The sequence below is a fragment of the Thalassophryne amazonica genome, chromosome 9, assembly GCF_902500255.1.
Source record: "Thalassophryne amazonica chromosome 9, fThaAma1.1, whole genome shotgun sequence".
Classification (NCBI taxonomy): domain Eukaryota; kingdom Metazoa; phylum Chordata; class Actinopteri; order Batrachoidiformes; family Batrachoididae; genus Thalassophryne; species Thalassophryne amazonica.
In genome coordinates this window covers 13,059,709-13,076,505 of record NC_047111.1, presented here as the reverse complement: position 1 = coordinate 13,076,505, position 16,797 = coordinate 13,059,709, and the positions used below count along the sequence as shown (strand labels likewise).

At 45.2% G+C, this 16,797-nt stretch overlaps 1 protein-coding gene across 4 annotated transcripts in view; it reads left to right on the top strand.

Moving 5' to 3' along the window:
- Positions 1–16,797, top strand: part of LOC117516761 (flavin-containing monooxygenase FMO GS-OX4) — a 48,301-nt gene that overhangs the window by 14,737 nt on the left and 16,767 nt on the right. For 2 of the 4 annotated variants that reach the window (XM_034177608.1, XM_034177609.1), the window contains exon 2: positions 13,541–13,753. In XM_034177608.1, coding sequence (XP_034033499.1) covers positions 13,548–13,753 — 206 coding nt within the window. In that variant the 5' untranslated portion in view covers positions 13,541–13,547. Of the gene's footprint in view, positions 1–13,540; positions 13,916–16,797 lie in introns of those variants that run through there. The other 2 variants (XM_034177611.1, XM_034177610.1) reach the window with 1 other exon arrangement.

Genomic DNA, 16,797 nt, shown 5'->3' with positions numbered 1-16,797 from the left:
GGACACTCCACCAACCTGAAGAGGGCAAAGCACCTTTTTCCGGTCAAGAACCATGGCCTCGGATTTGGAGGTGCTGATTTTCATCCCGGACACTTCACACTCGGCTGCAAACCGCCCCAGTGCACGCCGAAGGTCCTGATTTGACGAAGCCAACAGAACCACATCGTCCGCAAACAGCAGAGACAAGATTCTGTGGTTCCCAAACCAGACCCCTCTACACCCTGACTGCGCCTAGAAAGTCTGTCCACAAAGGTAATGAACAAAACCGGTGACAAAGGGCAGCCCTGGCGGTGGCCAACGTGCACTGGAAACAGGCTTGACTTACTACCGGCAATGCAAACCAAGCTCCTGCTGTGGTCGTACAGGGACCGGATAGCCCTTAGCAAAGGACCCTGGACTCCGTACTCCCGGAGCGCACCCCCCCATAGGCTGCCTCGAGGGACACGGTCGAACGCCTTCTCCAGATCCACAAAACACATGTGGACTGGTTGGGCAAACTCCCATGAACCCTCGAGCACCCGATGGAGGGTGTAGAGCTGGTCCAGTGTGCCGCGACCAGGATGAAAACCACACTGCTCCTCCTGAATCCGAGGTTCGACTATCGTTCGAATTCTCCTCTCCAGTGCTCTGGAATAGACCTTACCGGGGAGGCTGAGGAGTGTGATCTCCCTGTAGTTGGAACACACTCTCCAGTCCCCCTTCTTAAACAGAGAGACCACCACCCCGGTCTGCCAATCCAAAGGCACTGTCCACGACCACCACGCGATGTTGCAGAGACGTGTCAACCAAGACAGTCCCACAACATCCAGAGACTTTAGGTACTCTGGATGGATTTCATCCACCCCAGGAGCCTTGCCACCGAAGAGCTTTCTGACCACCTTGGTGTCTTCGGCCTGGGTGATGGATGAGTCCGCCTCTGAGTCCCCAGTCTCTGCTTCCTCTTCGGAAGATGTGACGAAGGGATTGAGGAGATCCTCGAAGTATTCCTTCCACGGCCCGACAACATCCCCAGTCAGGGTCATATTTATAATTTAATAATCATATAAATAAATAATAAAATAATAAAATTAAATAATAATAAATAAATAATCATATAAATATAATCATAGTTTATAATTGTTCATATTTTAATCTCGAATAAACTAAGTTAACTGAAGAAAGAGTGAAAATTATTGTAGATTATCTTGACAGTGGTACAGTCATAAACGTTTTACAGTGGTTTTTTTAATAAATGTTTTACAGCGTGTTTTTTTACAACATTTTACAGCGTGTTTTTAATAAACGGTTTATGGCATGTTTCTTAATAAACATTTTACAGCGTGTTTTACCAGCTGGTTTTTGTTTTATTTATTCCACATCAGTGGCGCGATGTGGTTCCACAGCAACCAGCTGGTTTTTCATGTTTTATTTATTCCACATCAGCGGCGCAATGTGGTTCCACAAGTACCAGATGATTTTTATGTTTTAGTTATTCCACATCAGCGACGCGACGTGGTTCCACAGGTACCGGCTGGTTTTTATGTTTATTTGTTCCACATCAGCGGCGCGATGTGGTTCCACAGGTACCGGCTGATTTTTATGTTTTATTTATTCCACATAGGCGACGCGATGTGGTTCCACAGGTACCGGCTGATTTTTATGTTTTATTTATTCCACATAGGCGACGCGATGTGGTTCCACAGGTACCGGCTGATTTTTATGTTTTATTTATTCCACATAGGCGACGCGATGTGGTTCCACAGGTACCAGCTGATTTTTATGTTTTATTTATTCCACATCAGCGGCGCGATGTGGTTCCACAGGTACCGGCTGATTTTTATGTTTTATTTATTCCACATCAGTTGATTTTTATGTTTTAGTTATTCCACATAGGCGACGCGATGTGGTTCCACAGGTACCGGCTGATTTTTATGTTTTATTTATTCCACATAGGCGACGCGATGTGGTTCCACAGGTACCGGCTGATTTTTATGTTTTAGTTATTCCACATAGGTGACGCGATGTGGTTCCACAGGTACCGGCTGATTTTTATGTTTTATTTATTCCACATAGGCGACGCGATGTGGTTCCACAGGTACCGGCTGATTTTTATGTTTTATTTATTCCACATAGGCGACGCGACGTGATTCCACAGGTACCGGCTGATTTTTATGTTTTATTTATTCCACATCAGAGGCGCGACGTGGTTCCACAGGTACCGGCTGGTTTTTATGTTTTATTTATTCCACATCAGCGGCGCGACGTGGTTCCACAGGTACCGGCTGGTTTTTATGTTTTATTTATTCCACATCAGCGGCGCGACGTGGTTCCACAGGTACCGGCTGATTTTTATGTTTTATTTATTCCACATCAGCGGCGCAACATGGTTCCACAGGTACCGGCTGATTTTTATGTTTTATGTATTCCACATCAGCGGCGCGACGTGGTTCCACAGGTACCGGCTGGTTTTTATGTTTTATTTATTCCACATCAGCGGAGCGATGTGGTTCCACAAGAACCGGCTGATTTTTATGTTTTAGTTATTCCACATCGGCGGCGCGATGTGGTTCCACAGGTACCGGCTGGTTTTTATGTTTTATTTATTCCACATCAGCGGCGCGATGTGGTTCCACAAGAACCGGCTGATTTTTATGTTTTAGTTATTCCACATCAGCGGCGTGATGTGGTTCCACAGGTACCGGCTGGTTTTTATGTTTTATTTATTCCACATCAGCGGCGCGATGTGGTTCCACAAGAACCGGCTGATTTTTATGTTTTAGTTATTCCACATCAGCGGCGTGATGTGGTTCCACAGGTACCAGCTGGTTTTTATTTTTTAATTTAATCCACATCAGCGGCGCGACGTGGTTCCACAAGAACCAGCTGATTTTTATGTTTTAGTTATTCCACATCAGCGACGCGACGTGGTTCCACAGGTACCAGCTGGTTTTTATGTTTTATTCATTCCACATAGGCGACACGACGTGGTTCCACAGGTACCAGCTGGTTTTTATGTTTTATTTATTCCACATAACCGACGCGATGTGGTTCCACAGGTACCGGCTGGTTTTTATGTTTTATTTATTCCACATCACCGGCGCGATGTGGTTCCACAGGTACCGGCTGGTTTTTATGTTTTATTTATTCCACATCAGCGGCGCGATGTGGTTCCACAAGTACCGGCTGATTTTTATGTTTTAGTTATTCCACATCAGCGGCGCGATGTGGTTCCACAGGTACCGGCTGGTTTTTATGTTTTATGTATTCCACATCAGCGGCGCCATGTGGTTCCACAGGTACCGGCTGATTTTTATGTTTTATTTATTCCACATCAGCGGCGCGATGTGGTTCCACAAGAACCGGCTGATTTTTATGTTTTAGTTAGTCCACATCGGCGGCGCGATGTGGTTCCACAGGTACCGGCTGGTTTTTATGTTTTATTTATTCCACATCAGCGGTGCGATGTGGTTCCACAAGAACCGGCTGATTTTTATGTTTTAGTTATTCCACATCAGCGGCGCGATGTGGTTCCACAGGTACCGGCTGGTTTTTATTTTTTAATTTAATCCACATCAGCGGCGCGATGTGGTTCCACAAGAACCAGCTGATTTTTATGTTTTAGTTATTCCACATCAGCGACGCGACGTGGTTCCACAGGTACCAGCTGATTTTTATGTTTTATTTATTCCACATCAGCGGCGCGACGTGGTTCCACAGGTACCAGCTGGTTCTTATGTTTTATTCATTCCACATAGGCGACACGACGTGGTTCCACAGGTACCAGCTGGTTTTTATTTTTTAATTTAATCCACATCAGCGGCGCGATGTGGTTCCACAAGAACCAGCTGATTTTTATGTTTTAGTTATTCCACATCAGCGACGCGACGTGGTTCCACAGGTACCAGCTGATTTTTATGTTTTATTTATTCCACATCAGCGGCGCGACGTGGTTCCACAGGTACCAGCTGGTTCTTATGTTTTATTCATTCCACATAGGCGACACGACGTGGTTCCACAGGTACCAGCTGGTTTTTATTTTTTAATTTAATCCACATCAGCGGCGCGATGTGGTTCCACAAGAACCAGCTGATTTTTATGTTTTAGTTATTCCACATCAGCGGCGCGATGTGGTTCCACAGGTACCGGCTGGTTTTTATGTTTTATTTATTCCACATAACCGACGCGATGTGGTTCCACAGGTACCGGCTGATTTTTATGTTTTAGTTATTCCACATCAGCGGCGCGATGTGGTTCCACAGGTACCGGCTGGTTTTTATGTTTTATTTATTCCACATCAGCGGCGCGACGTGGTTCCACAGGTACCGGCTGGTTTTTATGTTTTAGTTATTCCACATAGGCGACGCGATGTGGTTCCACAGGTACCAGCTGATTTTTATGTTTTAGTTATTCCACATCAGCGGCGCAATGTGGTTCCACAGGTACCGGCTGGTTTTTATGTTTTATTTATTCCACATCAGCGTCGCAATGTGATTCCACAGGTACCGGCTGATTTTTATGTTTTAGTTATTCCACATAGGCGACGCGATGTGGTTCCACAGGTACCAGCTGATTTTTATGTTTTTGTTATTCCACATCAGCGGCGCAATGTGGTTCCACAGGTACCGGCTGGTTTTTATGTTTTATTTATTCCACATCAGCGGCGCAATGTGGTTCCACAGGTACCGGCTTATTTTTATGTTTTAGTTATTCCACATAGGCGACGCGATGTGGTTCCACAGGTACCGGCTGATTTTTATGTTTTATTTATTCCACATCAGCGGCGCGATGTGGTTCCACAGGTACCGGCTGATTTTTATGTTTTATTTATTCCACATCAGCGGCGCAATGTGGTTCCACAGGTACCGGCTGGTTTTTATGTTTTATTTATTCCACATCAGCGGCGCGACGTGGTTCCACAGGTACCGGCTGATTTTTATGTTTTATTTATTCCACATCAGCGGCGCGACGTGGTTCCACAGGTACCGGCTGGTTTTTATGTTTTATTTATTCCACATCAGCGGCGCGACGTGGTTCCACAGGTACCGGCTGGTTTTTATGTTTTAGTTATTCCACATAGGCGACGCGATGTGGTTCCACAGGTACCAGCTGATTTTTATGTTTTAGTTATTCCACATCAGCGGCGCAATGTGGTTCCACAGGTACCGGCTGGTTTTTATGTTTTATTTATTCCACATCAGCGTCGCAATGTGATTCCACAGGTACCGGCTGATTTTTATGTTTTAGTTATTCCACATAGGCGACGCGATGTGGTTCCACAGGTACCAGCTGATTTTTATGTTTTAGTTATTCCACATCAGCGGCGCAATGTGGTTCCACAGGTACCGGCTGGTTTTTATGTTTTATTTATTCCACATCAGCGGCGCAATGTGGTTCCACAGGTACCGGCTTATTTTTATGTTTTAGTTATTCCACATAGGCGACGCGATGTGGTTCCACAGGTACCGGCTGATTTTTATGTTTTATTTATTCCACATCAGCGGCGCGATGTGGTTCCACAGGTACCGGCTGATTTTTATGTTTTATTTATTCCACATCAGCGGCGCAATGTGGTTCCACAAGAACCGGCTGATTTTTATGTTTTAGTTATTCCACATCGGCGGCGCGATGTGGTTCCACAGGTACCAGCTGGTTTTTATGTTTTATTTATTCCACATAACCGACGCGATGTGGTTCCACAGGTACCGGCTGGTTTTATGTTTTAGTTATTCCACATCAGCGGCGCGATGTGGTTCCACAGGTACCAGCTGGTTTTTATGTTTTATTTATTCCACATAACCGACGCGATGTGGTTCCACAGGTACCGGCTGGTTTTTATGTTTTATTTATTCCACATCAGCGGCGCGATGTGGTTCCACAAGAACCGGCTGATTTTTATGTTTTAGTTATTCCACATCAGCGGCGTGATGTGGTTCCACAGGTACCAGCTGGTTTTTATTTTTTAATTTAATCCACATCAGCGGCGCGATGTGGTTCCACAAGAACCAGCTGATTTTTATGTTTTAGTTATTCCACATCAGCGACGCGACGTGGTTCCACAGGTACCAGCTGGTTTTTATGTTTTATTCATTCCACATAGGCGACACGACGTGGTTCCACAGGTACCAGCTGGTTTTTATGTTTTATTCATTCCACATAGACGACGCGATGTGGTTCCACAGGTACCGGCTGATTTTTATGTTTTAGTTATTCCACATAGGCGACGCGATGTGGTTCCACAGGTACCGGCTGATTTTTATGTTTTATTTATTCCACATCAGCGGCGCGATGTGGTTCCACAGGTACCGGCTGATTTTTATGTTTTATTTATTCCACATCAGCGGCGCGATGTGGTTCCACAAGAACCGGCTGATTTTTATGTTTTAGTTATTCCACATCGGCGGCGCGATGTGGTTCCACAGGTACCGGCTGGTTTTTATGTTTTATTTATTCCACATCAGCGGCGCAATGTGTTTCCACAAGAACCGGCTGATTTTTATGTTTTAGTTATTCCACATCAGCGGCGTGATGTGGTTCCACAGGTACCAGCTGGTTTTTATTTTTTAATTTAATCCACATCAGCGGCGCGATGTGGTTCCACAAGAACCAGCTGATTTTTATGTTTTATTTATTCCACATCACCGGCGCGATGTGGTTCCACAGGTACCGGCTGGTTTTTATGTTTTATTTATTCCACATCAGCGGCGCGATGTGGTTCCACAAGTACTGGCTGATTTTTATGTTTAGTTATTCCACATCAGCGGCGCGATGTGGTTCCACAGGTACCGGCTGGTTTTTATCTTTTATTTATTCCACATAACCGACGCGATGTGGTTCCACAGGTACCGGCTGGTTTTTATGTTTTATTTATTCCACATAACCGACGCGATGTGGTTCCACAGGTACCGGCTGGTTTTTATGTTTTATTTATTCCACATCACCGGCGCGATGTGGTTCCACAGGTACCGGCTGGTTTTTATGTTTTATTTATTCCACATCGGCGGCGCGATGTGGTTCCACAGGTACCGGCTGGTTTTTATGTTTTATTTATTCCACATCAGCAACGCGATGTGGTTCCACAGGTACCGGCTGGTTTTTATGTTTTATTTATTCCACATCAGCAACGCAATGTGGTTCCACAGGTACCGGCTGGTTTTTATGTTTTATTTATTCCACATCGGCGGCGCGATGTGGTTCCACAAGAACCGGCTGATTTTTATGTTTTAGTTATTCCACATCAGCGGCGCGATGTGGTTCCACAGGTACCAGCTGGTTTTTATTTTTTAATTTAGTCCACATCAGCGGCACGATGTGGTTCCACAAGAACCAGCTGATTTTTATGTTTTAGTTATTCCACATCAGCGACGCGACGTGGTTCCACAGGTACCAGCTGATTTTTATGTTTTATTTATTCCACATCAGCGGCGCGACGTGGTTCCACAGGTACCAGCTGGTTTTTATGTTTTATTCATTCCACATAGGCGACACGACGTGGTTCCACAGGTACCAGCTGGTTTTTATGTTTTATTCATTCCACATAGGCGACGCGACGTGGTTCCACAGGTACCGGCTGATTTTTATGTTTTAGTTATTCCACATCAGCGGCGCGATGTGGTTCCACAGGTACCGGCTGGTTTTTATGTTTTATTTATTCCACATCAGCGGCGCGATGTGGTTCCACAGGTACCGGCTAGTTTTTATGTTTTATTTATTCCACATCAGCGGCGCGATGTGGTTCCACAGGTACCGGCTGGTTTTTATCTTTTATTTATTCCACATCAGCGGCGCGATGTGGTTCCACAGGTACCGGCTGGTTTTTATGTTTTATTTATTCCACATCAACGGCACGATGTGGTTCCACAAGTACTGGCTGATTTTTATGTTTTAGTTATTCCACATCAGCGGCGCGATGTGGTTCCACAGGTACCGGCTGGTTTTTATGTTTTAGTTATTCCACATCAGCGGCGCGATGTGGTTCCACAGGTACCGGCTGGTTTTTATGTTTTATTTATTCCACATAACCGACGCGATGTGGTTCCACAGGTACCGGCTGGTTTTTATGTTTTATTTATTCCACATCACCGGTGCGATGTGGTTCCACAGGTACCGGCTGGTTTTTATGTTTTATTTATTCCACATCAGCGTCGCAATGTGATTCCACAGGTACCGGCTGATTTTTATGTTTTAGTTATTCCACATAGGCGACGCGATGTGGTTCCACAGGTACCGGCTGGTTTTTATGTTTTATGTATTCCACATCAGCGGCGCAATGTGGTTCCACAGGTACCGGCTGGTTTTTTATGTTTTATTTATTCCACATCACCGGCGCGATGTGGTTCCACAGGTACCGGCTGGTTTTTATGTTTTATTTATTCCACATCAGCAACGCGATGTGGTTCCACAGGTACCGGCTGGTTTTTATGTTTTAGTTATTCCACATCAGCGGCGCGATGTGGTTCCACAGGTACCGGCTGGTTTTTATGTTTTATGTATTCCACATCAGCGGCGCGATGTGGTTCCACAGGTACCGGCTGATTTTTATGTTTTATGTATTCCACATCAGCGGCGCGATGTGGTTCCACAGGTACCGGCTGGTTTTTATGTTTTATTTATTCCACATCAGCGGCGCGATGTGGTTCCACAGGTACCGGCTGGTTTTTATGTTTTATTTATTCCACATCAGCAACGCGATGTGGTTCCACAGGTACCGGCTGATTTTTATGTTTTATTTATTCCACATCAGCGGCGCGACGTGGTTCCACAGGTACCGGCTGGTTTTTATGTTTTATTTATTCCACATCAGCGGCGCGATGTGGTTCCACAGGTACCGGCTGGTTTTTATGTTTTAGTTATTCCACATAGGCGACGCGATGTGGTTCCACAGGTACCAGCTGATTTTTATGTTTTAGTTATTCCACATCAGCGGCGCAATGTGGTTCCACAGGTACCGGCTGGTTTTATGTTTTATTTATTCCACATCAGCGTCGCAATGTGATTCCACAGGTACCGGCTGATTTTTATGTTTTAGTTATTCCACATAGGCGACGCGATGTGGTTCCACAGGTACCAGCTGATTTTTATGTTTTAGTTATTCCACATCAGCGGCGCAATGTGGTTCCACAGGTACCGGCTGGTTTTTATGTTTTATTTATTCCACATCAGCGGCGCAATGTGGTTCCACAGGTACCGGCTTATTTTTATGTTTTAGTTATTCCACATAGGCGACGCGATGTGGTTCCACAGGTACCGGCTGATTTTTATGTTTTATTTATTCCACATCAGCGGCGCGATGTGGTTCCACAGGTACCGGCTGATTTTTATGTTTTATTTATTCCACATCAGCGGCGCAATGTGGTTCCACAAGAACCGGCTGATTTTTATGTTTTAGTTATTCCACATCGGCGGCGCGATGTGGTTCCACAGGTACCAGCTGGTTTTTATGTTTTATTTATTCCACATAACCGACGCGATGTGGTTCCACAGGTACCGGCTGGTTTTTATGTTTTAGTTATTCCACATCAGCGGCGCGATGTGGTTCCACAGGTACCAGCTGGTTTTTATGTTTTATTTATTCCACATAACCGACGCGATGTGGTTCCACAGGTACCGGCTGGTTTTTATGTTTTATTTATTCCACATCAGCGGCGCGATGTGGTTCCACAAGAACCGGCTGATTTTTATGTTTTAGTTATTCCACATCAGCGGCGTGATGTGGTTCCACAGGTACCAGCTGGTTTTTATTTTTTAATTTAATCCACATCAGCGGCGCGATGTGGTTCCACAAGAACCAGCTGATTTTTATGTTTTAGTTATTCCACATCAGCGACGCGACGTGGTTCCACAGGTACCAGCTGGTTTTTATGTTTTATTCATTCCACATAGGCGACACGACGTGGTTCCACAGGTACCAGCTGGTTTTTATGTTTTATTCATTCCACATAGACGACGCGATGTGGTTCCACAGGTACCGGCTGATTTTTATGTTTTAGTTATTCCACATAGGCGACGCGATGTGGTTCCACAGGTACCGGCTGATTTTTATGTTTTATTTATTCCACATCAGCGGCGCGATGTGGTTCCACAGGTACCGGCTGATTTTTATGTTTTATTTATTCCACATCAGCGGCGCGATGTGGTTCCACAAGAACCGGCTGATTTTTATGTTTTAGTTATTCCACATCGGCGGCGCGATGTGGTTCCACAGGTACCGGCTGGTTTTTATGTTTTATTTATTCCACATCAGCGGCGCAATGTGTTTCCACAAGAACCGGCTGATTTTTATGTTTTAGTTATTCCACATCAGCGGCGTGATGTGGTTCCACAGGTACCAGCTGGTTTTTATTTTTTAATTTAATCCACATCAGCGGCGCGATGTGGTTCCACAAGAACCAGCTGATTTTTATGTTTTATTTATTCCACATCACCGGCGCGATGTGGTTCCACAGGTACCGGCTGGTTTTTATGTTTTATTTATTCCACATCAGCGGCGCGATGTGGTTCCACAAGTACTGGCTGATTTTTATGTTTTAGTTATTCCACATCAGCGGCGCGATGTGGTTCCACAGGTACCGGCTGGTTTTTATCTTTTATTTATTCCACATAACCGACGCGATGTGGTTCCACAGGTACCGGCTGGTTTTTATGTTTTATTTATTCCACATAACCGACGCGATGTGGTTCCACAGGTACCGGCTGGTTTTTATGTTTTATGTATTCCACATCACCGGCGCGATGTGGTTCCACAGGTACCGGCTGGTTTTTATGTTTTATTTATTCCACATCGGCGGCGCGATGTGGTTCCACAGGTACCGGCTGGTTTTTATGTTTTATTTATTCCACATCAGCAACGCGATGTGGTTCCACAGGTACCGGCTGGTTTTTATGTTTTATTTATTCCACATCAGCAACGCAATGTGGTTCCACAGGTACCGGCTGGTTTTTATGTTTTATTTATTCCACATCGGCGGCGCGATGTGGTTCCACAAGAACCGGCTGATTTTTATGTTTTAGTTATTCCACATCAGCGGCGCGATGTGGTTCCACAGGTACCAGCTGGTTTTTATTTTTTAATTTAGTCCACATCAGCGGCACGATGTGGTTCCACAAGAACCAGCTGATTTTTATGTTTTAGTTATTCCACATCAGCGACGCGACGTGGTTCCACAGGTACCAGCTGATTTTTATGTTTTATTTATTCCACATCAGCGGCGCGACGTGGTTCCACAGGTACCAGCTGGTTTTTATGTTTTATTCATTCCACATAGGCGACACGACGTGGTTCCACAGGTACCAGCTGGTTTTTATGTTTTATTCATTCCACATAGGCGACGCGACGTGGTTCCACAGGTACCGGCTGATTTTTATGTTTTAGTTATTCCACATCAGCGGCGCGATGTGGTTCCACAGGTACCGGCTGGTTTTTATGTTTTATTTATTCCACATCAGCGGCGCGATGTGGTTCCACAGGTACCGGCTAGTTTTTATGTTTTATTTATTCCACATCAGCGGCGCGATGTGGTTCCACAGGTACCGGCTGGTTTTTATCTTTTATTTATTCCACATCAGCGGCGCGATGTGGTTCCACAGGTACCGGCTGGTTTTTATGTTTTATTTATTCCACATCAACGGCACGATGTGGTTCCACAAGTACTGGCTGATTTTTATGTTTTAGTTATTCCACATCAGCGGCGCGATGTGGTTCCACAGGTACCGGCTGGTTTTTATGTTTTAGTTATTCCACATCAGCGGCGCGATGTGGTTCCACAGGTACCGGCTGGTTTTTATGTTTTATTTATTCCACATAACCGACGCGATGTGGTTCCACAGGTACCGGCTGGTTTTTATGTTTTATTTATTCCACATCACCGGTGCGATGTGGTTCCACAGGTACCGGCTGGTTTTTATGTTTTATTTATTCCACATCAGCGTCGCAATGTGATTCCACAGGTACCGGCTGATTTTTATGTTTTAGTTATTCCACATAGGCGACGCGATGTGGTTCCACAGGTACCGGCTGGTTTTTATGTTTTATGTATTCCACATCAGCGGCGCAATGTGGTTCCACAGGTACCGGCTGGTTTTTATGTTTTATTTATTCCACATCACCGGCGCGATGTGGTTCCACAGGTACCGGCTGGTTTTTATGTTTTATTTATTCCACATCAGCAACGCGATGTGGTTCCACAGGTACCGGCTGGTTTTTATGTTTTAGTTATTCCACATCAGCGGCGCGATGTGGTTCCACAGGTACCGGCTGGTTTTTATGTTTTATGTATTCCACATCAGCGGCGCGATGTGGTTCCACAGGTACCGGCTGATTTTTATGTTTTATGTATTCCACATCAGCGGCGCGATGTGGTTCCACAGGTACCGGCTGGTTTTTATGTTTTATTTATTCCACATCAGCGGCGCGATGTGGTTCCACAGGTACCGGCTGGTTTTTATGTTTTATTTATTCCACATCAGCAACGCGATGTGGTTCCACAGGTACCGGCTGGTTTTTATGTTTTATTTATTCCACATCAGCGGCGCGATGTGGTTCCACAAGGACCAGCTGATTTTTATGTTTTAGTTATTCCACATCAGCGGCGCGATGTGGTTCCGCAAGGACCAGCTGATTTTTATGTTTTAGTTATTCCACATCGGCGGCGTGATGTGGTGCACCTCACACTGTTCCTGCTCAAAAGACACCGTTGCGTGCACAAACCCTTGCACTGGGATTGTGCATGCCTGCCCGTCGGCACGATGTTTCTTGGTGCGCTAATTTGAACTGTTTTGCGCTGTTTCACCATATTTGACCAAATACGGTGCGTTGGCGTTTGATTTGTGTGATTCTGGTCAGGATGTTGGTTTGATTGTGTCTCTGGAAACAGATATCAGAATTTTATAATTCCTGAATAAGACCAGAAACAAAAGCACAGTCTCCAGGAATGTTCCAGCTCTTTGATTAAACCTGATAATTAGCATATAAATAAGTCGTGGCGAGGACAATCGTGTCTTGATCGTCTCCTGCGTGTATTTGTTGAGCGTGGCGGTCCTTGACAGATCTGAGCCTGGTCCGATCCCAGATGACTGGGGTTTGAGGACCTGCTGCAGCCTTCATCCACCTCCACAGTAGCTGGGTTACAAACCATCACCTGCTGCCTGGTCCGACCAGCATTAACTGTCTCGTATGCAGGGTTCCTGTAGCAGCCACAGGACATACAAGCTCCCCACCGTGTTTCACCCTGACAGGCGCACTCCTATTTCATCCCTTTTTTCCAGCTGACACGACGTGACCAGGGGTTGGATTTTGACCCTCGTATTAGTAGTATGTCATTATCAACCCACTCTGTTAAAAATGATGTGATTAAATCTTAAATCCTGATTATTCCAAATGTAATATTCATGTTTCTATCCACACGTGAGGGTTCCGTGTCTTACTTGCCCGTGTCTTACTGCCCATGGGTACGCAGATTCCCACCTGCAGAAAATTTGTCTTACTGCTTTATAAACAGTCATTTAAGCGAGCTGACTTCCTCTGTTTAATCGATCTGATGAGCTCTTTGGCTTCGCTCTCTTTCAGGATCAGGATGACCTTGTTGCGGGTGGCAGTGATTGGCGCGGGGGCGGCAGGACTCTGCGCTGCGAGGCACATCCTGGCTCATCCGAAAACATTTGCCCCTCCTGTGGTCTACGAGCTCAACAGCGACATCGGTGGTACCTGGGTTTACAACGAACGTGTTGGCAAACTCGACAACGGGTGGCCCGTCCACAGCAGCATGTACCATGGACTCCGGTACGGAGACCTGCCCCAGTGCCAGGATTTCAGCTTCCCTTTGATTTGATTTGAGTTTGTGGTGATGCCCAAAATACCCCGTTTGATGCCAGCGAGGCTCCAAAGTTAAATGGTGTCTGAAACGAAGTGGATATGGTTGTAGGTAATCCACCGCGATGTGCTGTGAGTACGAACTGTTCTGAATACACACCGACATACAGACCGGCGGCAAAACTCTGAATACAGTTCAGCAGGGAAAACAGTGTGACTCGTACACCGTCCTCAGATCTCAGTGTCAGGGAGAGTTTGGACCGAAGTGTGTTAGTGCTTTTAGTCCATGAGCCATTAGACAATTGTGTGACCTAGTCAGTACAAGTTAAAGGGACTAAACAACACTTACAGTCCATCCTCAGTACAGCTGACACAAAAAAAATGTGTGGTGGTGTTCCCAGGTAGGGGTCATTGAAGAAATACACAGGGATCAAAATTTAAAAATGCTCCCATCTTATTGAAAAATACACCTGATCATAAAGAGTCCAAAAAGGTACTTTGGACTATCTGTGACTGAATATTATGGAGTTACAGTGAGGAAAATAAGTATTTGAACACCCTGCGATTTTGCAAGTTCTCCCACTTAGAAATCATGGAGGGGTCTGCACTTTTCATCTTAGGTGCATGTCCACTGTGAGAGACATAATCTAAAAAAAAAAAATTCCGGAAATCACAATGTACGAGGTCTGTTAGAAAAGTATCGGCCCTTTTTATTTTATTTTTTTCAAAAATCTGATGGATTTGAATAACATGTGCTTGCATGAACCAACCTTGAACCTTCAGGTGCGTGCGTGAACTTTTTCATGCCTGTCGATTGCGTCATTTGCTGGTAAGCAGCCTTTGTGTGGGACGTGTGCAGTGCACTCGGCGGATTTTCATTGCAAGGAAAATGATGGAACGACTGGAGCAGCACTGCATCAAATTTTGCCAGAAACTGGGCGACAGCCAGGTGGAAACCATTCAGAAGATTCAGACGGCTTTCGGTGACGATGCTTTGGGCATCACACAGATTAAGGAGCGGTACAACCGGTTTAAAGACGTCCGCACAGCGGTGGAGAGCGAGCTGCGCTCCGGTCGGCCATCAGCATGCTGAAATGACCAGATCATTTCCAAAGTGAACGCTGTGGTGATGCACATTCCACTGTGACAAAAGATTTGGCAATGAAAAGAGTGGCGGTGAAATTCGTGCCGAATCTGACGGCGGAGCAAAAGCACCTTCGTGTTGAAGTCTCACAGGACATGCTGGACTCCAAAAAATGATACCCACCTCTTCCACAATTTCTCGGATCGTCACACGACTGAAAAGCCACCGAAAGCCATCTGAATCTTTCGAATGGTTTCCACCTGGCTGTCGCCCAGTTTCTGGCAAAATTTGATGCGGTGCTGCTCCAGTCGTTCCACCATTTTCCTTGCAATGAAAATCCGCCGAGAGCACAACGCACGTCCTCACACAAAGGCTGCTTAGCAGCAAATGACACAATCAACAGGCGTGAAAAAATTCACGCATGCGCACGAAGGTTCAAGGTTGGCTCATGCAAGCACACGTGATTCAAATCCATCAGGGTTTTGCAAAAAATAAAAAGGTCCGATACTTTTCTAACAGACCTCGTATGATTTTTTTTTTTTTAAATATAATTTATTTGTATGTTACTGCTGCAAATAAGCATTTGAACACCTGTGAAAATCAGTGTTAATATTTGGTACAGTGGCATTTGTTTGTAAATACAGAGGTCAAACGTTTCCTGTAGTTTTTCACCAAGTTTTCACACACTGCAGCAGGGATTTTGGTCCACTCCTCCATACAGATCTTCTCCAAATCTTTCAGGTTTGGAGTTTCAGCTCCCTCCAAAGATTTTCTATTGAGTTCAGGTCTGGAGACTGGCCAGGCCACTCAAGGACCTTGAAATGCTTCTTACGGCGCCCCTCCTTAGTTGCCCTGGCTGTGTGTTTGGGGTCATTGTCATGCTGGAAGACCCAGCCATGACCCATCTTCAATGCTCTTACTGAGGGAAGGAGGTTGTTTGGCAAAATCTCGCAATACATGACCCCATCCATCCTCCCTTCAATACGGTGCAGTCGTCCTGTCCCCTTTGCAGAAGAGCACCCCCAGAGTATGATGTTTCCACCCCCATGCTTCACGGTTGGGATAGTTTTCTTGGAGTTTTTCTCATCCTCTAAACATGGTAAGTGGAGTTGATTCCAAAAAGCTCTATTCTGGTCTCATCTGACCACATGACCTTCTCCCATGCCTCCTCTGGATCATCCAGATGGTCACTGATGAACTTCATACGGGCCTGGACATGTGCTGGCTTGAGCTGGGGGACCTTGCTGCCCTGCAGGATTTTAAACCCTGACAGCATCATGTGTTACTAATGTAATCTTTGTGACTGTGGTCCCAGCTCTCTTCAAGTCATTAACCAGGTCCTCCTGTGTAGTTCTGAGCTTTCTCAGAATCATCCTTACCCCACAAAGTGAGATCTTGCATGGAATCCCAGACCGAGGGAGATTGACAGTCATCTTGTGTTTCTTCCATTTTCTAATAAATAATCGTAACAGTTGTTGTCTTCTACCAAACTGCTTGCCTGTTGTCCTGTAGTCCATCCCAGCCTTGTGCAGGTCTACAGTTTTGTCCCTGGTGTCCTTAGACAGCTCTTTGGTCTTGGCTATGGTGGACAGGTTGGAGTGTGATTGATCGAGTGTGTGAACAGGTGTCTTTTATACAGGTAACAAGTTCAAACTGGTGCAATTAATACAGGTAAAGAGTGCAGAATAAGAGGGCTTCTTAAAGAAAAATTAACAGGTCTGTGAGAGACAGAATTCTTGCTGGTTGGTAGGTGTTCAAATACTTATTTACAGCAGTAACACACAAATAAATTATTAAAAAATCATACATTGTGATTTCCGTTTTTTTGTTGTTGTTTGTTTTTTTAGATTATGTCTCTCACAGTGGACATGCACCTAAGATGAAAATTTCAGACCCCTCCATGATTTCTAAGTGGGAGAACTTGCAAAAT